This window comes from Aristolochia californica, unplaced genomic scaffold (genome assembly GCF_029961685.1).
Source record: "Aristolochia californica isolate CCGP_79_NKW_82.1479 unplaced genomic scaffold, dmAriCali1.0.hap1 SCAF_5, whole genome shotgun sequence".
In the NCBI taxonomy this organism is placed as follows: Eukaryota; Viridiplantae; Streptophyta; class Magnoliopsida; order Piperales; family Aristolochiaceae; genus Aristolochia; species Aristolochia californica.
The window spans coordinates 1,601,927-1,626,916 of record NW_027182214.1 but is presented as its reverse complement, the minus strand read 5'-3'; the positions used below and the strand labels follow the sequence as shown (position 1 = coordinate 1,626,916).

General features: G+C 41.5%; 1 protein-coding gene and 2 pseudogenes across 1 annotated transcript in view; 1 reads left to right on the top strand and 2 right to left on the bottom strand.

Moving 5' to 3' along the window:
• LOC137966091 (ABC transporter B family member 25, mitochondrial) overlaps nucleotides 1-24,990 on the bottom strand; it is an 81,554-nt gene that overhangs the window by 8,065 nt on the left and 48,499 nt on the right. The window contains exons 11-14 of the mRNA XM_068812572.1: nucleotides 18,825-18,941; nucleotides 14,695-14,780; nucleotides 7,846-7,934; nucleotides 7,500-7,555 (exon numbers count right to left, since the gene is read on the bottom strand). Of these exons, the coding sequence (XP_068668673.1) occupies nucleotides 7,500-7,555; nucleotides 7,846-7,934; nucleotides 14,695-14,780; nucleotides 18,825-18,941 (348 nt within the window). The remainder of the gene's footprint in view (nucleotides 1-7,499; nucleotides 7,556-7,845; nucleotides 7,935-14,694; nucleotides 14,781-18,824; nucleotides 18,942-24,990) is intronic.
• On the top strand, nucleotides 4-666 carry LOC137966234 (protein NDL1-like; annotated as a pseudogene).
• Nucleotides 1,333-2,344, bottom strand: LOC137965590 (protein NDL1-like; annotated as a pseudogene).

The window sequence follows — 24,990 nt, the reverse complement described above, 5'->3', positions numbered from 1 at the left end:
GAACTCGCAGACCAGGTTGCCGAAGTTCTAGATTTCTTTGGGCTAAAGGAGGTACTTTGCTTGGGCGTCTCAGCTGGGGCTTACATCCTTGCACTATTTGCAATAAAGTACAAGGATCGTGTTCGTGGGTCAGTCCTTGTTTCACCTCTCTGCAAAGCACCTTGGTGGGCAGAATGGTTTCGCAATAAAGTGCTGCTGAACTTGATCTACTACAATGGCATGTGTGGTATTGTGAAGGAGTGCCTACTCCAACGGCATTTCAGTAAGGATGTACGTTGAGGGATGCATAATGCAGAGTCAGATGTTGTTCAAGCATACAAAAGGTTGTTGGATGAAAGGCAAAGTTCAAATGTCATGCACTTTATTGAAGCTATTAATCAGAGACATGACCTGACTGAAGGATTGAAAAAATTGACTTGCAGAACTCTCATTTTTGTTGGTGATTGCAGTCCTTCCTTTTTTGAAGCTATTTACATGAACTCTAAAATGGATAAAAAGAGGAGTGCGCTTGTGGAGGTTCAAAGATGTGGCTCTTTGGTGATAGAGGAGCAACCTCATTCCATGATCATCCCCATCGATTTTTTTCTGATGGGCTTTGGTTTCCACAGAAAACCAATTCCATCTTCAATGCCCTCACGTGTAGGCCCTTTGGGCTCTTACATGTAGATAATTTGGGTGGAGACCATATACGAGTACCTGCTCTGATACCATGTGAAGTTGGCTAGTCATTTTGGGATGGGCCTTGGACCCAACTTCACAACAAGAATAGGGTGAAAGGAGAGCCCTCAAGCCCTGATGGAGAGAGAATTCCCAACTAAAAGACAAGATCTTGTTATGCCTGATTTTGCTAAACTATTACCAACAAAAATAAAAAATAAAACATGGTGTGCTAGTCTTGAAATATGATTCCAAGAAACATTAATATCAAAACACAAAAGCACTATCTAATCATAATAAAGCAGGAGTGGAATGTTCTGCATGCAATAACATTATTAAGAGTCTAATTAATTGTTTTAATTTAATTTAATTTAATTTAATTTATTTACTTTATTTTATTTCAGTTAAAGAATTAATAGGCCACAAGGGTATTTTTGTAATATTTTATCTTGAACCTTGTAAGGCACAACTCCATTTAAGGGGCAAGAGTAATGAGAAAAAACAAACATTGATTTAGGGTAAACAAGGGTTTTGAGTTCTCCTCAACGAGCTCAGGGGTGTAAGTTCTCCTCAAAGAACCTAGGGTTTTCAAACTTCCCTTTGGCTTGATTTTCAGCTTTCTCTTCTTCCTCGCTACGAATCCATGTTTTAGATCCGGGACCGTAACAACTGGTATCAGAGCGGGAACACAATGAGCGATTCTTTGTCCCAAGGAAAATGGATTGTCGTGCGCGATCTATTGGAAGAAATACGTGCAGGAGTTGTAGCATGGGAAGAAGCCTTGCGGGATGGAATGCATCTTGCTATTGCAGAAAAGAAGGTCATAGACCTAAAATCTCCGAGCACGAAAAATTCATAGAACGCAAGGCAGCAGACGCTATTTCGGACTGGAAGCAAGGCCAAGGGAATTGGTTGTTTGTGGAAACCAAAGCCCATCAGAAAAAAAAATCGATGGGGATGATCATGGAATGAGGTCGCTCCTCTGTCACCAAAGAGCCACATCTTTGAACCTCCACAAGCGCACTCCTCTTTTTATCCATTTTGGATTTCATGTAAATAGCTTAAAAAAAGCAAGGACTGCAATCACCAACAAAAATGAGAGTTCTGCAAGTCAATTTTTTCAATCCTTCAGTCAGGTCATGTCTCTGATTAATAGCTTCAATAAAGCGCATGACATTTGAACTTTGCCTTTCATCCAACAACCTTCTGTATGCTTGAACAACATCTGACTCTGCATTATGCATCCCACAATGTCCATCCTTACTGAAATACCGTTGGAGCAGGCACTCCTTCACAATACCACACATGCCATAGTAGTTGAGCAAGTTCAGGAGCACCTTATTGTGAAACCATTCTGCCCACCAAGGTGCTTTGCAAAGAGGTGAAACAAGGACTAACTCACGAACACGATCCTTGTACTTTATTGAAAATAGTGCAAGGATGTAAGCCCCAGCTGAGACGCCCAAGCAAAGTACCTCCTTTAGTTCAAAGAAATCTAGAACTTCGGTAACTTAGTCCGAAATAGCAACCTCATTCCATGATCTTCCCCATCGATTTTTTTTTTATGGGCTTTGGTTTCCACAGAAAACCAATTCCATCTTCAATGCCCTCACGTGTAGGCCCTCTGGGCTCTTACATGTAGATAATTTGGGTGGAAACCACATACGAGTACCTGCTCTGATACCATGTGAAGTTGGCTAGTCATTTTGGGATGGGCCTTGGACCCAACTTCACAACAAGAATAGGGGGAAAGGAGAGCCCTCAAGCCTTGACGGAGAGAGAATTCCCAACTAAAAGACAAGATCTTGTTATGCCTGATTTTGCTAAACTATTAGCAACAAAAATAAAAAATAAAACATGGTGTGCTACTCTTGAAATATGATTCCAAAAAACATTAATATCAAAACACAAAAGCACTATCTAATCATAATAAAGCAGGAGTGGAATGTTATGCACGCAATAACATTATTAAGAGTTTAATTAATTGCTTTTATTTAATTTACTTTATTTTATTTCAGTTAAAGAATTAATAGGCCACAAAGGCATTTTTGTAATATTTTATCTATAGGGGTATTTTTGTAATATTTTATATACAGAGGCATTTTTGTAATAATTTATCTATAGGGGTATTTTTGTAATATTTTATATACAGGGGTATTTTTGTAATATTTTATATACAGGCTCAACTCCATTTAAGGGGTAAGAGTAATGAGAAAAAACAAGCATTGATTTAGAGTAAACAAGGGTTTTGAGTTCTCCTCAATGAGCTCAGGGGTGTGAGTTCTCCTCAAAGAACCTAGGGTTTCAAGCTTCTCTTTGGCTTGATTTTCGTCTTTCTCTTCTTCCTCGCTACGAATCCATGTTTTAGATCCGGGACCTAACAACTGGTATCAGAGCAGGAACACAATGAGCGATTCTTCGTCCCAAGGAAAATGGATTGTCGTGCGCGATCTATTGGAAGAAATATGTGCAGGAGTTGTAGCATGGGAAGAAGCCTTGCGGGATGGAATGCATCTTGTTGTCGCAAAAAAGAAGGTCATAAGACCTAAAATCTCCGAGAACGAAAAATTCATAGAACACAAGGCAGCAGACGCTATTTCAAACTGGAAGCAAGGCCAAGGACCAAAAAATTTCACAATCTCCGAGCAGGCCAAGCCAGTGCAACAATCCCGAGCCCCTGGAAATCCAAAATCGGAGGCTTATACTGCCAACACCTCATCGGTAAGGGCAGATTTGCGTTCAACTTCAAAAAAACCCTTCTCACAGGACGCAAAACGTCTCCCAGAACAGAAGACACAAAAAATCCGAGAGCCCTCAGTCTCGGAAAATCTACAAATGGAGAAGCCCCAAAGGGGTGCTGTTCATCGTCGGAAAAAGGTACGGTTCTCCCTCTCAATCTCGCTCTCGGAAGCCCAACGGGGAACCACTTCAACACATTTTGAGTAAGTTTCTGAAACACCCTCAATTGGTATGTCTAAACGATTCTTCCATGGGGGTGAAGGGACTCCAAGGGGCTGAGCAGCAGTGACGCTACTTGAATTTTTTGCCTGGTGGTTTTCTGTTCCGTGAAGCAGAGAAACAGTCCATTTTTTACGTAATTCGGGTTGTAGTGTCTGAATTGAGAGATGGGAATTCGGGCAAGGAGCAGAGCAATGATTATTGATTGGTATAAAATCTTGAGGGTGCTCCACATTGGCTTTCTTGGGGATGAGGGCGATGAATGAAACCCCCCATGGCTTGATAAGTGATGCCATTTTGGTGAAAGTTGTGAATCATGACAGTGAGATCGTCCTTGATGATTGACCAACAATTTCTATAAAATTCACCATTGAAGCCATCAGGGCTAGGAGCTTGATCAAGGGACATCCCAAGGGCAGCACCTTCAATTTCTTTGGGGGAGAAGGGAAGCTCCAAAAGGTCAAGAACGCAGGAAGAGATCCTAGGGTGCTGGATATATTGAAGCTTGGGCCGATTGTTGGACTCCTTCGAGTATAAATCTGTGAAAAATCTTAAGAAAGCATCAGTAATGGAGGCTCTATCCGAGGTTACTTCATTATTTACATACAAACAAATAGCTCAGTTAGTCCACCTTCTAACTGAGGCATTGGCGTGAAAAAAGTAGGTAATTTCGTCACCTTCAGCCAGCTACTTGAAGCGAGTGCTCTATTTCCATTTTGATGTGTTTACTATGGGAAATAGATTAGAATTCAATAGGAGTGAGGGACCTCGGTTCTTCAACACTGTCGAAGTTGGCACGAAGAGATGCTTCTCAGCCCGACTAGCAGTGCGACGATCCTAGGACCAGAATTTGAGGTCGGACTTTAGGAACTCGAGCTTATGGGGGAAGGTCCAGCCAGGATTGCTCGTGACAGTGAGGTTGTTCCACCAGCCCATAAGGAGAGGTTCGAAATCTTTCTTTTTTTTAATGAAAAGTATGAACTTATTAAGGCAAAAGGATAAAAATATACAACCTATAAAGAGAGGCCCACCAACACATCAAGGGTTTGGAGGAATGTGCCATGTCTAGCTTGCGAGTCCGCAAGGTGATTGGCCAATCTAGGTACATGGACCCAAGTACAATCAAGGGAGGAGGAGATACTGCAAATATCTAAAAAGATGTCCCAGTGTCGCCAGGGGGGAGTCTTGGATTTGGTGCACCATTTAATGATCACTTTGGAGTCACCCTCAATGATAAGGGGACCAGAAAACTGGTCTCGGTAGATCATAAGGCCATGAAGCAACCTGACAAGGGGAGTCTGAGATACCCAAGGGGTCGACGAAGGAGAGTAGGAAGCTGCTGATGTCATCATGAATAACTCCACCAAACCCCACAGGTCCAGGTCACCCATAGGCGCTGCCATCAAAGTTCCACTTGAGGTAGCTGGGAGAAGGAGGTGACCAAACTACCATAGTGGGAGGACGAGAGGGCCCCGCCATTGCAGCAACGAGACGCCAGTTCCCTCGGAGATGAGAGTTACGAGGTGAAGGAATTCTTTCTTCATGAGGAGCTAAGTACAAACCTGTCCAGCAATGGACTCGGTGAGCTTAGAGATAGTGGAGGACTTGAGCTGGAATTTTCTTTTGTTCCTCTCCTGCGCAATTGGAGATTATTCTTGAGTAGCCAATGATTTTCAATATGAATGGCTTGGCACCCCATCGCCCAAATTTTGTGTGGTCAGATCTAGCTTGATTAAGAACATTCCCAATGGTGTTTTCGTAGAGCCTAAGCCAGTCACAATTTGCAAGGAATTGGTCAAGTTTGGATAGGATAGGCAGTTGTTGTCCGTTTGACCAGGTGAATGCTTTGCCACTGATCTCCTCGATTTTGCAACTGCCAATGAAGAACAATATGATTGGCATATTCCTGCACTTTTCTGTAGAACTTGCATAAACTATCAACCTCTGCCAGTCCATGCTTGGCTAATTCATCACAAGTTAGAATCCTCCCATCAGCTGCTACCCAGATGAATTATATAATATTATAACAATCTTAATAAGCCTTTGGTGAAAGAATAAAAGGAGTAAAGTTATAACAATCTTAATCTACAGCTTGATTAAGGAGCTCTATCAAGTCTATCTCAGGACTAAGTCAAATAAATTGATCTGGTGTCCTTCAACTGATGGCACCTTCACTCTTCCATCTTATTATGAAAAGTTGGTCATGGGTACTGCAGCATCTGCCAGGGCTCTTTCTGGACCTTCAAAGCTTAAATTCTTTATTTAGAGTGCATTCCATTGGAAGATCTTAACTAAAGGTAATCTGGTTCTGTGGGGATCTCTACTGCCCAGCACTTCTTGTCGACTATGGTTTAGTGGAACAGCATTGATCATATGCTCATACATTGTTTTTCTCTCGCAGCTTAGTTGGAGTTTTTTTTTCTCAATCTGTCTTAATTCCCCTTTTCTTTAGTGGTTTTATCTTGAGTAAACCCCTTTATCAGCTTTGGCCAACCCTCAGACGTCTAACCAACAATAAAAAGATGACAAGGTGGCTCACCTCTGATTCAAGGGTTCCTATCCGGATATCGAGTCTTGCCAGCTCAAGCACTCCCCCAAGGAGGACAATCCTTGGCAATAGTAAGAACCCTAGAATCATAATTCATCATTAGCCTTTTCCATTCATTAGCCCAGCCGCTCTTCCCCCTGCTACAGTCCGAGTAATACTAGGTTTATACCTTACACCCACTCGTCCCCTTCCATCCATGAGTTCCATCCCCCAATCCTCCAACACATCCCATGAGTCCTAGTCTAGTTGGGAGACTCACCCTCTCCTCTCTAAGTCCCACATCCCTCTAGGAATCCCTTAGCATCCCACCTTTTCATATCATCTTCCTCCCTCACTATCTCCCCATTATCTTCCCATCACCTATCTTCTCTACCAAGCCTCCTAAACCAAACCCAAACCCCTTAGGTCATCCTAACCCTCATCTTAGCCCTCCTTAGTCCATAAACACTTTCACACTTCCTTATAAACCCCCAAGACCTCCTCTCTGACCAGTTCCCTCTCTCAAGATCTCCTCCCACTCATCCAAGCTCCTATCTCTCACAGCTCTACCTGAATCCTCACTAGAAAATACTCTCCCACCATCTCCCTAGTACCCTAACCTACCATCCTAGCCACTAGAAACCACCCCCAACCTCTTCATACATCCCTTAGCCCAGCTGAAGCCCAAACCCTAATTCTCTCCACCGTAGCCCTAACCTTCCAAACCAAAACTCACTAAAAATCTCTTTTTCTCTTACATGCAACACATCCACTAGGTCCACTAGGTCCTAAACTAAGCCCTCTTACTTTTGCATGTAACTAGGATCATAACAAAAAACTTTTTTTTTTTTTCGAAGAAGATTGAGAAAGATATTATACAAGAAAAAAAAAAGTACAGGGGGCTCCTAAAGAAGTTCTTAAAATATACACAATTAATGAACAATTACGAATGAAAAGATCCCTACTCATGCATATGTTTTCCACAAAAGAAGTTGTTGATAAAAGATCTTATGTTAGTTGTATTTAACTATTTTTCAAGTTGTGTTGTGACTGAAATGACAGGAATTATAAATAGGGAGGTAACTGGTACTAGAGAATAGTATGATAGCACTTGAATTTCCTTTTTCACTTTCTCCTTTTTTTCATTTCTGTTTAATTTTTACACGATAACCTTGAATATGTAGGCATAGTTTGTCAACAAGGATATATGGTCACGATAAGGATCTAACTAACTTATCTACTAAGGGTCAGTGTAGACAAACCAATCATTATGACATAGTTAAAGAACAGGAGATTCTGCACACTGCAAACGGAGATCATTGGTCCATTATGAATGGGAAGAGACCCTGTGTCTTACAGTTCCAGATTGGCAGTCAAAAAATCTGTAGAGCAACCTCAGTATTGTTGACTTCCCTGCATAAATGATTCAATTAGATAGACTGAACAACCATATAACTCCAGAGAAGCACTAGAACATAACAAAATTGAAGCTTATTAACAATAAAGTTGTCAGTGAAACATGCTATTCATTTAATCTTCATGATTTAGTATGGTTGGTCACAAGTAGTATTTGTGAGAAAATCAACAATAAAACACTAGTATCTAAAGGAAACCAATCTACCAGATAAAAAGAAAAGAGATTAAATAAACAAAACATAAGTACAGATGTAGCTCAAAAAAGAAAACTTTCTCTGACATCTCACCGCTGCCACTAGTTCCAACAATAGCAACACTTCTTCCTGCTTGAATAACAAATGATACTCCATCAAGGATCTTTCTGTTTGTCAGATATCTGAAAGTTCAAGAATAGTTAAATAATCAACAAGAAGCAGAAAATTTTAGGAAGTTGAAAATTCTCAATAAAAGTTATTAAAAATTAGGTCCAAGTTCATCCCAAAACTACTAGTGAACTTAAGAAGTCATTCCCAACTAAAAACCATAAGATTTTTCTTAAAACTTTTCTACATGGATCCCACTAACACTCCCCTCACTATTGGATTGGATTTGTCTCAAGATCCTCATTCCACCCTATTTTTTATGGTAAAAAAACAAAAGAAACTAACCATGTACTTGAGAACAGATTGTCAAACTCATGAAAGGTTTCACGAACACTTGATCAAACAAAGAATGTTGGTCGGTCAAAGAATTGGCAAAGCAAAGCACTAAAGGACTGTTGATGACCAAGTCATGTTGATCAATCAAGGATTTGGCAAGACAAGGCACTAGAAGAAGGTTAATCGAACAAGTCAAGTTGATTGACCATGTTTTTAATCAAAAGGCTACTGTAAAGGTTGATCGAACAAGTCAAATTGATCGACCAAGTAGTCAATGATCAAAAGATCACTTGAAGAAGTTGATCAACGAAACCATATTGATCAAACAAGTATAGCAAATTCAGAAAGCTACTACAAGAAAGTTGATTGACTAAGTTGATCAAACAAGTTCTACAACAAAGAGAAGGAAGTTGATCAATCAAATAACCCTGAACATGTCAAAGAGATCTTCCAAGCTTCAGTCCCATTTTGTTAGGTCACTAAATCATGTAAGTGACCTACCACTATGATCAATATTTCAAGAAGAATCTTGTAAGTGACCTACCATTGTTATCAGCAGCTCAAGCAGAAAATTTGAAGTTTTTTATAGCATTGTTTTCGTTGGTTTTTTTCTAGAGGTAAAAGGTCCCTTTTGTGCTTAAACAGCTAGTCTTTAGAACGTTAGATTTTGTCTATTCATGTGAGTTTTCGCCATATTTGTGTCTGATGAAGCATGTCAAACTAGCCATGACTAATACCAAATCATCTTTGAAGATCAACTTGGGGATTAGAAGTTCAATCCATCATTGTTTTAGAAAGAGCTAAGTAATTCTAAGCTGTTATTTTCAAATCCTTGACTACCTTAGCTTAATTTGGTGCTAGAAGTATTGCTCCTTGATTTTATTGCTCCTAGATTTTTCAATTAATTAATACACTAGCAATGTCGTTTGACCTTCCATTTTCAACGTTGACATTTGATTGAGCTATGAATTTTCTCAGGTTGAGTACAAGTGAACCAAAATTTTGAAACCAATCATTGTACTTGTGAATTTGAAAGCTGAATTGGTGTCTTTGACTTCAATTTGATTAGAGGAGTTCAGAAAATCATCTTAAACTAGTACTTTCAAATCTCTTACCTCTTTGAGGATAGTTTTTTATTGAGCAAAAATTTTAAAATCTTCAATTAGGTTTGCAAATTGAACTTAAGACTTTAAAATCAATTGAATTTGCATACCTTGAGAGTTATTATAACTATTAAGGAATAGTCCCACATGGATTAATGAGTACAAAGATCTTGAGTTTATTAGCTGGGAAAGAGGTTTTCTAAGGTGACTCATCATTTTGGGATAGATCTTAGACCCAACTTCACATGGTATAAGAACAGGTACTCATATGTGGGCCTACACCTAAACTATCCACTTGTAGAGCCACAAAAGAGGGCCTACATGTGAGAGGGAGTATCAAAGAATAGTCCCGCGTAGATTAATGAGTACAAAGATCTTGAGTTTATTAGCTGGGAAAGAGGCTTCTTAAGGTGACTAGTCATTTTGCAAATCCAGATGCCATTCATCCCTCTGTCTTAACTCCAGAAATAATCTTACCCTCACCTTTCCCCTCCCCCCATTGAAACCCTCACAGACCCTCCTATAAATCGTCCCCATAACCCCCACACTCCACAAACTTCCCCCCGGATATTGGAATCCCCCCCTAGCTCACCCCCGAGAAATTCCCACCCTGAAAATTACCTCTTCGACATAGAGTCCGGAAGTAGTGAGCACGCTCCTCGTGCCCATAGGCAAAACAATTCTCCCCCTCCCGTTGTAACCTACCAACGCCGAGCTAGAGGTTAGCAGAGACAACTTCTATAGGGAGGACCCAGTGCCACCACTCAATACCCCTGCAACCCAGAGACGAGAGATTTCCTCACTCCAGAGCCAGGTGAACAAACTCAGGTGTTTGTGGCAGCTCTCCAGTCAGAACAGCATAAATACAACCCAGAAATCTGGGCCTAGATAGTGGAATTTGCCAAGGTGATGAGCACTGTCTTCACGAAGCCTCTCCTGGGAGATAACCACCCATCTAAGAAGTGAAAGAAGATGAATAATGATCAATGATTATTCTCTCCTAGAATGTCCGTGGAATTGGGTCCTTGTGTCGTCGCGCCTCCATTCGGGACCTCCTTGCCTCTACCAAAACAAATGTTGTTGTTCTCCTAGAAACCAAGGTGGCTTCTCTACCCCATTTTGGCATAATTAATTGGAAGTTTCTGGACACCCTCCTGGGGAAGATGGGATTCAGAGAAAAATGGCGCTTCTGGATCCAAAGCTACATCTCCTCTGCAAGCTACTCCGTCCTTCTGAACGGAACAATTTGTGAGTATTTTAAGGGAACCGGGGGAATCAAAAAAGGGAGACCCCCTCTCCCCCTTGCTCTTCAACGTGGTGGTAGAATATCTATCCTCCATGATCTACTCGGCCAAGAACATGGGATGGCTCCTCCCCACGACTGATTGCACAACCTTTGATATTCCAATTCTCCAGTTTACGGATGATACTATTTGTTTCGGGGTTGGTACTATGGATCAGATCAGAAAATTGTGTGTCGTGTTGGGATTATTTAAATTGGCTTCCAGTCAGAACATAAACTAGGGAAAAACCATTCTTGGCTATCACATTGATCCAGCTGGGCTTCGGGATATGGCAAACTACCTGGGATGCTCTATGGGAAATATGCCAGCTACATATCTTGGGCTCCTACTTTTTTATTATCGGACTTCAGTGTCACTATGGTCCCCCCTCATAGAGAAATTTGAAAAGAGGCTAGCCAATTGGAGGGGTAAACTCTTATCAATAGCGGGGCGTCTCATTCTCCCAAGTCTTGTCTAGCGGGGCTGCCAAATTATCTGTTATCATTCATGCACTGTCCAACCTCCGTTTGCTCAAAAATTGATGTCATTCGTCGATGATTTCTATGGAGAGGTTCAGAAGATACCTTCAGATACCATCTGGTTAGTTGGAAGGATATTTGCATGCCTCATAATAGGGGAGGATTGGGTATCCGGCCTACAAGATAAATAAACAAATGAACAAAGCTCTTATGCTCAAATGGATTTGGAATTTCAACAACAAGCATAACAGTTTATGGAGGAATATGGTGAAACCCTACCTTCGGTTTTCGGGTGCCTGGTGGAGAGAGGGTGGCGCTGCTCGCCTCCTATCCCCAATATGGAAATCAGTTTTCAAGTTCCTTCCAGTATTCAGAGATGCTACCTCGTTTCACACGGGCAATGGAAGGACCCTTCTCTTCTGGTCGGACTAATGGTGTGGCCCCCGGTCCCTCTCGGAGGACTTCCCGGGGCTGCATAGGGTGGCAAGCGACCTCTCTTGCTCTGTGGCTGATTCATGGAGTGATCACTCGTGGAGTCTCCCGTTATGTCGGGGATTAAATGATGAGGAATCGTTGGCTTTTTGCTCTCTCCTCACCAAACTCAGCAATACTATTATCCCGGAACACTCAGTTGATAAGCTGATTTGGAAACCCAGTAATAATGGCCGATTCACTGTCACTTCGGCTTACTCTCATATCAGAAAGCAAGACTACAATACTCATGAGCACAAGGCGAATCTAGCTTGGAAACTCTCAGCGCCAACCAAAATCTAATTTTTCGTGTGGTCAGCCATCAAAGAACAGATTCTTACTTCAAACCACCTTCATAGAAGAGGCTTCACTGCCCCCGATCTTTCTTTTCCCCTTTGCGGTGAGTGCGAAGAGACAGTCCAGCATGTCCTCTTACACTGTGGATTTTCGTGGCAAGTTTGGATGAAGATCTTTCAGAAAATTGGGCTCCAACTAGGGCTACATCAGGACCTCTTTGGCACCTTTGAGATGGTTCGAGGGATTCTCCTTCTTCGGTTGGGCAAGTTAATTCTTTCGGCCTGTCTTGCGCATGTTCCATGGTGCATTTGGCTCGAGAGGAATAATCGGAGATTCAACTCCAAAGCTAGCACCCCAGACAACACGACTTCTCATGCCGTTGGTCTCATCTTGAGTTGGCTTCATACAAAGAAGGATTTTGCTACTCTATCGGGGGTTTCCCTTAAGGAAAAGTGGAATTTGATCGCTCATATGTCTAGCCCCAGCAGAACTCCGAGTATGGCTATCTGGGATCCTCCCCCTTGCGACTGCATAAAGCTGAATTTTGATAGTAGTGCTATTGGATGTCCTGGACCAACAGGAGCAGGTGGTGTGTTTAGAGGTCATAATGGAGAACCTATTCTTTCTTATGTTGGTCCAGTGGGCATTGTCGATTCTAATAGTGCTGAAGTTAGTGCTCTGTTGTTCGACCTCCAAATATTCAGGGATCGTCTCCATGGCAAGTTAATCATTGCAGGCGACTCGAGAGACGGTTATTAGTTGGTATTCCAAAGACAACCTCCCCCTTTGGTGCCACTGGCCCATCACTGATAATATTGCTGACATTGTATCTTCTACACATTGTAATTGGAATCTCATTCCTAGATCAACCAACTCTTAGGCTGATAAATTGGCAAAATTTGGAACTTCCCAGCAATCTCTCATTGTTTGGGAAGGCTTCTTTCCTTTGTAATATGCTCTCTTGAGCGTTTACCTTAATAAAAATCAGGGTCATTTAAAAAATAAATAAATAAATAAATTGGGATAAGCCTTGGACCCAACTTCACAATAACAATAATAGTTAAAACAATAATGAATTAATAGTTAAAATACCAAGGAGGAATCGGTTAGTGATCGACTCCATTGCTGTTTTTTTTGGAGGGTTTGGACTTCCCTACTCAATCGCATTAGGCTTCAGAAGTGTGTCCCTCCGGACCTTATTACCATCAATCGGCTATCCCTAAATTGGGTAAGATGTTGCTTTCGGTGAGTGTTGCATTTATTCCTTGGTGCCTTTGGAAGGAGATAAATAATAGAAGATTGAACTGCAAATTTGGGACTATTGATGAGGTTACCTGCAGCATTATTAGGTAGATATCTTCTTGGCTCCACACAAGAAAGGAATTTGAATCTTTAATGGGCTCCGTGACAATTGGCACGTTGTGGCTTAGATTTCCACCCCATCCAAGACCCCTACACTTCATGAATGGCAACCACCTCAACCAGATCTACTTCAGCTCAATTTTGATGGAAGCTCTTCTGGAAACCCGAGAAAAACTGGTTTTGCATGAATTTTCAACGACTCAAAGGGCACTTCTCTCATCACTTACTCTGGTCCTTAGGGAATTGTAGAATCCACTTCAGCTGAACTCCACGCTATCCTGCATGGCCTCATCGTCTTCCTAGATTACCTTAGCAGCCCGCTTCTCATCAAGGGTGAACCCAAGGTGGTGATTGGTTGAGCTCTTCGCATTCAATTCTGTCTTGGCACCATTGGGATGTCTTTAACGAAATTATGGACATTATTCCTCAGATAGTTTGTACTCGATCTCACAATCCTAGATCTATGAATTCTTTTGCTGATTTGCTTGCTAAGCAGGGAGCCGCCCTCTAATCCCTTGTTGTAAAGGGAGTGCTCGCCTGATTTGTTTCTTGTTTTGTGTGCTTGCTGAAATACAATTTCACCTTTCTCTGAAAAAAAAAGAACTGAAAGAATTGTTTTGTAATAAAAATAATTATATAGGATAGTAATAAGTAGGACTCCGTAGGGAAATAAAAAATTCCACAGAAATCCAATCTACAAGATTCAAATGGCTTTCCAAGTTAAGCAGTTTTTTAAAAAAAAAGCCCTAAAGAACTGCTCTGATTCCATGTGCTCTCAGCAAGAGTATCTAGCCTTTGTGACAAAGAAATTTGATCTAACTCATATAAGTTGGAAACTAATGAGAAGAGAACTAAGGGGAAAAAGACCGTAGAAGCTGGGGAAATGATAGTTGGAAGAAGTCATCCACGACAAAGAGAAGACAAGGGAGAGAAAAGGGAAAAGAGAAAAACGAAGTGAAAGGAGGGTCAAGCATATCTCTAATATCAACACCCACTGCTAACTTGTTGTTTCCTCAGTGGTGTCAACACACAATACTCCTGTTTTACATTGTGAATTCTAGAAACATTAAGAAAAATAAAAACTAGTTAAACAAAAGAAACCAGTAGTGCTCTATAGTATAAAATACTTCTTGGGAGAAATGCGGGACTACATCAGTCCTTTAATACAGAACAAACAGTAACTCTGCTCAGACTTGTCATCTAACACAATGAACCAAAAGAAGTTTCGTCCAAGAACCACATTATCTGTTCCCTTTTCTCAAACACTTATCACCTAGAGAAATCTTAAATTTCACCCAAGCACAAAAATTTATGGTAAGAAATTTCCTATGTACAGCACAAAAGATCTTTATAGTGGGTTGCAAGTATTACATTCAAAGTCATACCAACAATATTAACATTCAAAGTCATACCAACATTCATCAGATTAAAGACTACAGCTAAAGAACACTAGAAATTAAAAAGCCATCCATTGTAACAGTTAAAAGAAAGTGCACTATCTACCCGAAATGTACATCCTCAAATTCAACGCTTCCTCCCTTCAGCTGTAAAGGCTTCAAGTCTGGCTCATCTCTAATTTTTGTTGTCTCCTGTAGAAGTCATCAGACAAAATAATCCAACTCAAAAAAAAAAAAAAAAAAAAAAACAGTAGACGAGTGAAATTTTCCGAGGAAATTATAAACGAAAAAAAGAGCTAGAAAAAGAAAAGCAGCTAAGTCAAAGTTCCGCATGCAGTTATAGATATAGAAGAATTGCAGTGACTAAGAAATTAGAGTATATGTAAGATCAAGCTGAAATTGGAGTTTAATGCAAAACAGTGAAAGAAAGAGGCACCAGCAGTCTACATATAAAGGAAAAGGACATTAGGACATTAACTCAACAACTTCCTTCTTATCTTTCGTTACTTAAGCAATAAATATGCTATGGATAAAATTTCCTTGTCATTGAGCCTATGCTAGACAGTAGAGTAAGTGATGAGACAAAATTACGCCGAAACTTAAAACACTAAACATTCTACCTCTCTTAGCATCTAAATTACAACCATGCTAATACTTCTATCTTACTTAACACTTCTTCTCAAACAGAAGCATACATGTCAAAGAACTCCAACTGGTTACTCTTTCTTATTCAACACCTTCGTAGACGCATCACCTAGTTGGTCAGCTGACAAAGTGGAAATTATTCCACTCATCACAGCAGTTCTAACGGAATGACAATCAATTTTCATGTACTTGGTTCTTGTTGAGTGGGAAAAGAGTCCCACATTGAGAAATGTTTAAAAAAAGTTAATTGAGTTATAAATTTGTGCAATAGATCTCCTAAGTGGCAAATCACTTCTTTTTTTTTTGAAATAGATAAGTGGCTAATCACTTAGGGATGAAATCGGGTTCAATCAACCAGTGGCATCAGTGGGAGATGTATTTGCGGGCCAAACCCAGTTTGAGCACTCTAGCTTTGTGTGTTGTTGGCTCCATAAGGTGGGAGTTTGTGTGTTGTGTGCTCCATTGAGATTTTTTTCCCACATCTCAAGTTCGTTATGTGTAAGCCTAGACATGAGAGAGGGTGTTGAGTGGGAAAAAGTCACGCATTAAGAAATGCTAAGAAAAATTAATGGATTATAAGGTTAAGCAATAGGCCTCATAAATGGCTAGTGATTTTAGGATGGAACCTAGCTCAATCCAACAGTTCTCTCATGGAAAAATGGATTGCTAGCACAACCCACCCAACCCTAATCTGTATCCCTTTCTTCCCCCAAAAGGGTTAAAAATTCAACATGTCCCCGCGTCACACCATCACATCCCAGCATGTCGCACCTCTCCTTCTTTTCTTCACCATCATCTTCTTCTTATTTCTTCTTCCATTTTTTTTAGAATAATGAGAATTTCATTGATGTAGGAAAAGAGTTACAAGAGAAACAAAATTGCAAAGGAGCAAAAAACCCACAATGTCAAACTGCAAGCGTGATACAACGAGTGAACATCAAACAAGGAAGTATCCCCTTCTTGAAGAAAAGCATCCAAGAAGACCCCATGACGAGCCAAAGAATCTGCAATTGAGTTAGCACAGTGTGTTATGTGATTCTAACATAATGGCAAGTTTTTTTTTTTTTTTTTTTGAGAAAAAGCGTGGATGTATTACTGAGAGAAAATATACAAACCTTACTAAACATAACCTTCCTCCATAACAAGATGTTGAAGAAAAACACCTAGTTTAGCCTGACTATCCGCTAAGTGATTAGCAGATAGTCAAATATAATTCCAAATGTTTTGTAATTGAGAAATTAAAGTACATATATCATCAAAAAGATCTCAGTGCCGCCAAGGAGGTTTGCATGTCTTCTCACACCAATTGATGACAACTTGAGAATTGCCTTCGACATATAAAGGACCTACCATCCTCTGATGAAACAGATTTAGGTCATTAAATAATCCAGAGAGCTCGGCTTTAGTTGAATCTAATACCCCAATTGGCCCGGAAAAAGACAGGAGAAGATTTCCTTTATCGTCATGAATAACCCCTCCATATCCAGTAGGCCCCGGACACCCCAACGCCCTTCCATATAATTCAGTTTGAAATATCCTACCGGGGGAAGAGACCAAGTTTCCATAATCGGAGGGCAGGGGTGGTGAGATATTTTCGCAACAAGATGCCAATTTTCTCGTATGTTAATTCCTTCGAGATTTTTAAATTCTTTTCTCATAAGAATCCAGGAAGTAACTTGCCCAACAATTTTGTTACTAAGAATATTTTCAGAAAGGGATTTTCTATTAAACCTCCAGTTATTCCGTTTTTGCCATAGGGCCCAAACGATGTGACCAACGCAGCAGGAGATTAATAGTTTTCCAAGCTTAGGGAGATGAGCCTTTGTAATCGTATGAATAGTAGATGTGAGATTTTGGGAGGAGCAGTATTGCAGACCAATTTTGCTGATGAGTTTAGTCCAAACAGAGTGAGCATAATTACAATGCAGAAATATATGGTCCGCAGTTTCAGTAAAGATCCGGCAAAACGGGCACAGGGAATCCAAAACATGCATTCCTTGGTGCATTAGCGAATTAGAGGTCAAAATTTTGTTTTGGCATGCTGTCCAGATAAAAAAAATTGCTCTTGGAGGCACATGTAAGGACCATGCAATAGCAGATGGGTGACAGGATTGAGCAGAGGGGGGAGAGAGAAGAGAGTTATAGGCAGTTGAAGTAGAAAACGTACCTTTGAGACATGGAGTCCATATCAAGGTGTCGAGAGCATTTCTAATACGAACCGAAGATAATCTCGTGATGAGATCGGCGGCTTCTAGGGTTTATGCTTCTGTCAACGCTCTTCGGAGGTTTAAATTCCACTCACAAGAATTCTGCCTGACCACTGAAATATTCGCCTCCTTGTTTCTGGCAAGAGAAAAAATTTGACCATAGCTAGAATTTAAACTAGCCGGGCCTACCCACCAGTTTGTCCAAAATCTTGTCCTACTGCCAGATCCAATGTAACACTTGACAACGTTTTTGAAAACAGGTAACAAACTTGCTATCTTTTTCCAGACAGGAGATAAACTGTTATACCTTCCTCCTATCCACCATCCAAAGAACTTGTCTGCTTTACCCGCCACTATATTTCGCTAAATCAAATGACTCAAGTGGGAGATTTGACTCAAGGTACCTTCTCCCAAAAAAATAGTATCATCAGCATACTGCAATAACGGAATATCTTGGCCGGTGTCATTTGAGATAGGATTAAGCCAACCAGTATTTTTAGCAAATCAGACCATAGAAGCATGATGTTCCCCCATGAGAGTGAAGAGAAATGGGGACAATGGGTCTCCTTGTCTAATTCTTCTTGTAGCTTTGAAATAGCCGCAGGGCATCCCATTTACTAGGACAAAAAATGACGCAGAAGAGATACAACTTCTCATCCAAAATTTCCACCGAGCCCCAAAACCCATTCTATCCAGAAGGTAATCAATTAGCTTCCAGTTTGCTCGGTCAAAGGCCTTTTCAAAATCAATTTTCAAGACGAATATGGGCCTATTTGATTTTTTGAAGGTGTCTAGGAGTTCATGGGCAATCATGGCAAAGTCTAAGATATTTCGATCCTGAACAAAGGCACTTTGGCAAGGGCTTATAATTTTGGAGAGGTGGATCCGAAGATGATTAGCAAGCAGACGGGCTACGATTTTATAGTAACTTGTCGTGAGACTGATTGGTCTAAAGTCTTGTGGAAGGTTGGCGGGAGATTTTTTTGGGATCAGAGCAATAAAGGAAGCACCTACAGCCTTATGGGTGATGCTGACTTGGTGGAAATTCTGGACAAACGCAAAAACATCTGATTTCACCATGAGGATGAAACCGCAGGCTTTCAGAATTAAATTGAGGATGCACCATGACCATACATTATATTTCCCAAGTGTTTAACCTAAACCACAAAACCTATGTACCATGAACTAAAACAACATACAAAACATAATTTTATATTTGTGACTTCATTCTCAGAGGTGCAAAACATATAAATTTCAAATGGCAATGAACATGTACAACCGCACAACCTTAAATATCAACTTCAAATAGAACAAATAAGTACAATGATAACAATTTGGAAAAATAACATATGAAAAATACATACAGGAAGTAAATGGAAAATACCTCAAGCAACTGAAACATTGAGTTCATGTCAATAAGACTCTGCCTTGTCTCCCGATACACGCTCCCAAGGAAATTGAGAGGCAAAGAGATTTGAAAGAGTAACCCATTAACCATAACCTAGTTAATTTCAAATTTCAAGTTTAGTGCCAAAAAGCAAACATGTTGATGCAACTTAATTACTGGTGTGATTTGAAAGCCACCACCGGGAACTTTTCAGTGTCAAAGAACAGTGCATGTCCAAGCTCAATTAAAACAAGATGACCAATTTTAATTGTATTTTATGTAATTTATACAACAGATAAGAGGAAAACAATAGAGGATAAAACATGAGGCAACAGAAAAAACTGATTCAACTTTAACAGTTGAGGGCCTTGCATTCCCTCTTGTATTTCCTTTTCTGTTGTTGCTTACTTGACGCAATCCAGAAACAAGAAAAGAATGTACTAAACAATGAGAGGTGCGATGTGTGAGTCGGCGACTCAGGGAGTCGTGACCCCCTCCCATGGTGGAAGATGATGGCCAATGAACTCCAGCGACCTCCCCAGACCTTTGGAAACCCTTCCAACGAGGGATTCCCACGGAAAGAAGGTTATCAGAAGTGAAGATTCTACATCTCCCTCCCCCCCTCCCTTTATCTCTTCTCGTAAACCTGCGATCATGCGTCGTCTCGAGAAGAAGGAAACCGGTGCTTGGATCCCTGACCCCTGCACTTCAGGCCGTGAGCCTCCGATGGGAAGATGTCTCTCCTCTGAGACGATGATGGCTGACAAAAGTTCCAGAGACAGAGATTGAGATGATACAGGATGAAAGACAGTTCGATCGAAGAAAAACAGGAAGGAACGAAACTCTGATTCTACAGAAACCTTCTTCAACTTCAGCAACTCCTCTCTGGCAATTGGGCGAAAGTGAGACAGATCAGAAATGTTGATCCTGATCACGGTTTGAAACGAGGGAAGAAGGGCCTTCGTCTCCATTCCGGCGACGAACTGCAATGTCTTCCTCAGCCAGTTCGACGCGGTTACAGTCACTGACAGTCGTCGAACCAGATCCAATGAGCTCCAGCTTAGTCAGATCTCCTTTAGCTTCACTATTTTCACTCACCAAGACCAATGGGAATGTAAAATCATCCAGAGCAGACGGGAGAAAATCATGTGACGCATTTACATTCCGGAATCGAAAGATTCCTTTGGCTGGTCGATCTTTCGAACAGCAATCAAGGAGTACACTCCTACGGCGTCAAGCTCTCGGGTCGGGAAAGGCATCATCTCCCCGACCCAACCTACCTCCAGCAAGATTCCCCCCCTACCACAAAAATTCTTGGCAATGACCTTCCCGGCTCTGGCCAGCACTGCGCCTCCTGGCCAATTTCTGCCAGAAATTACAAAAGCTGCCTCGGCTGTCTTGCCCGAGCTCTATAACTTTTGAGTTGCCGCGGGGGATGGAAATTTTGTTTTCCCCCGACGCATTGGTGCGAGGAAGGATGCTACGTGCAAATGATGCAACGGCAATAATGGCCGACCCAAATTGGAACTCTGCCTGACTTGCGAGTTGGTTCTGAGCTCGGCTCCGGCTGGAATATCTACCAAGAGCTTCCTATCTGGGACCAGTGGCATGGCTGATCTGCTTCGCCTAAATTGATGATAAAGCCAATGCTTTAAATGCCTTATCATGCTGCCAAGCGCCACTTGCAAGTTTTAATGACTGGGATCCATCAACTCCCCTCAACCAGTTTGGGCAGTGGATCTCGATCTGGGGCATCCCAATTGAGCTACGGTCAGAGGAGAATTTACAGATGATTGTAACCCGCTTTGGTAAGTTTCTTAACCAAGCTCCGGAATCGGCCTCGATGTCCCATATGGACATGGTGAGAATGTTCATCGTCCCAAAACAGCATTGGAAGGGATCTCATTATCTTAAGCTTTTGGTTGGAGATGAATGTTATTAGGCAAAGGTCATTTTTGATGACTCGTCTGCTTATGACGGTGCTAGAGGCTTGATTGGGGACCAAAATATTTTCCTACCACAACTAGTTCCACTAAATCCAGACTTACCAGACCATTGCCAGGCCAGCTCAAGCCGAGTTCGAGTTTAACCTACATTTAATACTCTAGATAAAATATATGTCAAATAAATTATATATAAAATTACGCATACATTTAAAAAAAAGAATGATAAGGGAGGTTCAAGATTGAATCTCGATAATGGATTAGAACGCACCAATATTAATGGATTTCAAACCGAACCATTAGCAGAGTGCTCGAATCCTGCAAGGCCTCAATTGTGATCCTTCAAGAGACGATGTATCCATGCATGACTAACTCCATTGCATGGGAATTGTGGTCTTGCCCTACCCTGGAGTGGCGTGTTATTGATGCGGTGGGCCATTATGGTAGTCTAATGGCTCTCTAGAATTCTTGCCTGCTCGACCTCACGAATCTTTGCCTTGGTCAATTTTCGATTGGGTTGAAATTCCGTGATTGCTGCCTTGCTTGCACTTGGGGGCTTGTCGGGGTTCATGGACCCACTAGATACCGACATCATAGATCTTTTTGGGAGGAGCTTCACAATCTTCTTCAACTATGGTCGCTACCTTGGCTCATTGCGGGTGATTTCAATGCGATCAGATTTCGCAACGAAAATCCCCTCTTGCCTCTTGTATAACTGCTTCTATGAGGAGTTGTGGACTTTATAGGGGGTGCAGAGCTGGTTGAGATCCATCTATCTGGAAAGACATTTACTTGGTCAAATGGGCAGAAACAAGCTATTCTCTCCAAGCTGGACAAATTTCTTGTGAGTAGCGATTGGCTCCAGTTCTATGAAAATGCTTCAGGCAGGGTTCTCAACCGGGTGGGATCTTATCACAAGCCGATTCTCCTTTCTACATCTTTTCGTAGATGGGGTCCTGCCCGCTTCTGCTTTGAGAACTCTTGGTTACTTGAGGCGGATTTTGATCACCTCCTTGTTGATTGGTGGTCCAAGTTTACCGATGGTTATTGTGCGGATTGGGACCTCCCTCAAAAACTTAAGCCTCTAAGCTGAAGTCCTCCCTTGGTGCCGAGAAAATTTCTATCACTTCCCAGATTGATGTCCTTGACCAAGCTGAAGAACAAAAGTACCTATCCAATACTGAATTCTCTTCTTGTGCTGCTCTTCAGGCTCGCCTTTTTACTCTTCTCCACTCGGAGAGAGTGAAATGGAAGTAACGTGCCCACTTCAGATGGCTAAAAGAGGGAGATGCCAATACAAATTTTTTTCATGTCGTCGCCTTGGCGAGGAGGACTAACTGAATTACCTCATTGTGTCTGAACAATGAGGTAACCTCGGACAGATCCTCCATTACTGATTCTCTGATCAAGTTTTATGCAGATCTTTATTCATAGGAGTGCTCTCATCGTCCTAAGCTCCAACACCTCAACTTTGCCAAAATCTCCAATGTCGTCACCTCCCTATTTGAGCTTCCTTTCTCTGAGTTGGAAATTGAGAAGGTTGTTCTTGATATGACCTATGATCGTGCGCCTGGTCCGGACGGGTTTAACGAAAATTTTTATCATAAAGCTTGACCCTGTATTAAGCAAGACATACATAATATGGTTCGAGGTTTTCACAACAATGGCATCACCTTTAGAAGTATGGGGGCTTCCTTTTTTTTTTAAATGATGCTGATTTTTATTAAGACAAAAGCTCAAAAGAAAAAATTACAAAGGAAGGAAGCCTTCCCAAACAATGAGAGATTGTTGGGAAGTTCCAAATTTTGCCAATTTATCGGCCAAATAGTTGGTTGATCTAGGAATGAGATTCCAATTACAATAGATAGATGATACAATGTCAGCAATACAATCTGTGATAGGTCAGTGGCACCAAAGGGGGGAGTTATCTTTGGAACACCAACTGATGATAGTCTTCGAGTCACCTTCAATGATTAACTTGCCATAGAGACATTCCTTGAAAATTTGGAGGCCGAATAGAAGAGCACTAACTTCACTAGTATTAGAATCAGCAATGGCCACCGGTCCAGCATAAGAAATAATAGAGTTTCCATTGTGACCTCTGAAAACACTGCTTGCTCCAGCCGGCCTAGGACAGCCAATAGCACTACCATCAAAATTGAGTTTAATGCAGTTGCAAGGGGGAGTATCCCAGATGGCCATAATCGGAGTCCTACAGGGGTCAGTCATATGAGCGGCAAATTCCTTGTATGAAGCCAGCTCGAGATGAAGCCAATGGCATATGAAGCCGTGTTGTCCGGGGTGCAAGCTTGGGAGTTAAATCTCCAGTTATTTTGCTCAAGCCCAATGCACCATGGAACATGCGCAAGATAGGCCGAAAGTATTAACTTGCCTAGCCAAGGAAGGAAAATCCCTCTAACCATCTCAAAGGTGCCGAAGAGGTACTAATGTAGCCCCATTGGGAGCCCAATCTTTTGAAAAATCTTCATCCAAACTGGCCAAGAAAACCCAGTGTAAGACAACATGTTGGAATGTCTCATCGCAGTCACCACAAAGGGGACAAGAAAGATCAGGGGCGGTGAAGCTTCTTCTATGAAGGTTGTCAAAAGTAAGGATTTGTTCTCTGATGGTCGACCACATGAAAATTTTGATTTTGCTTGGCACTAAGAGTTTCCAAACTAGATTTACCTTGTGCTCAAGTATACTGTAGTCTTCCTTTCTAATATGAGAGTAAGCAGAAGCAATAGTGAATCTACCATTAATGCTAGGCTTCCAAATCAACTGAATGCTTCCAGATAATAACACTATTGAGTCTGGTAAGGAGAGAGCAAAAAGCCGAAGCCTCCTCATCATTTAGTCCCCAGTGGAATGGGAAACTCCACGACTGATCCCTCCAAGAATCAGCCACTGAGCAAGAGAGGTCTACAACCACTCTATACAACCCCAGGAAGTCCTCCGATAGGGAGTAGGGGCCACACCATTCATCTGACCAGAAGAGTAGGGTCCTTCCATTGCTCGTGTGGAACAAGGTAGAATCTCTGAATACTGGGAGGAGCTTATAAATTGATTTCCATTTCGGAGATAGGAGGCGAGCGGCACCACCCTCTCTCCACCAGGCACCTGAAAACTGAAGGTAGAATTTGACCATATTCCTCCATAGATTGCTATGATTGATGTTTAAGTTCCAAATCCATTTGAGCATAAGAGCTTTGTTCATTTCTCTCGTAGACCAGATGCCTAATCCTCCCCTTTTATGAGGCATGCAAATATCCTTCCAACTAACCAAGGGGTATCTGAAGGTGTCTTCTGATCCTCTCCAGAGAAATCGCAAACGGATGGAGTCAATTTTGGAGCAAACGGAGGCCAGACAGTGCATAAATAATAGTAGATAATTTGGCAGCCCTGCCAGACAAGACTTGAGGAGAGTGAGATGCCCCGTTGTAGATAAGAGCTTACCCTTCCAAGTGGCTAGCCTCTTTTCAAATTTCTCAATGAGGAACCATAGTGACAACGAAGGTCGAGCATCAAAAAGTGGGAGCCCAAGATATGTAGCTGGTAGATTTCCCACAGAGCATCCCTAGTACTCCGCCATATCCCGAAGCCCAACTGGATCGATGTGGTAGCCAAGAAGAGTGGTTTTTCCCCAATTTATGTTCTGACCAGAAACCAATTCAAATAATCCCAAAACAGCACACAATTTTTTGATCTGATGTACCAACCCCGAAGCAAATAGTATCATTTGCAAACTAGAGGATCAGCATATCAAAGATTGTGCAATCTGTTGTGGGGAGGAGCTATCCCATGTTCTTGGCCGAGATTAAGGAGGATAGATATTTTGCTACCACATTGAAGAGCAAGGGGGAAAGGGGGTCTCCTTGTCAAATTCCCTTGGTTCCCTTAAAATACCCACAAACTATTCCGTTGAGAAAAACGGAGTACCTTGCAGAGGAGATGCAGCTTTGGATCCAGAAGCGGCATTTTTCCCCGAATCCCATCTTCCCCAAGAGGGTGTCCAGAAACTTCCAGTTAACTCTATCAAATGCTTTTTCGAAGTCAAGCTTGAGGATGAATCTAGGGAGCTTGAGAGCCTTGAAATGGTAGATAAGTTCACGACATGCCATGGCTGAATCAAGAATGTTCCTTCACTTAATAAAAGCACTTAGGCCATGGTGAATGGTAATAGGGAGAACTGCCCTAAGGCGCGCAATCACCTTATATAC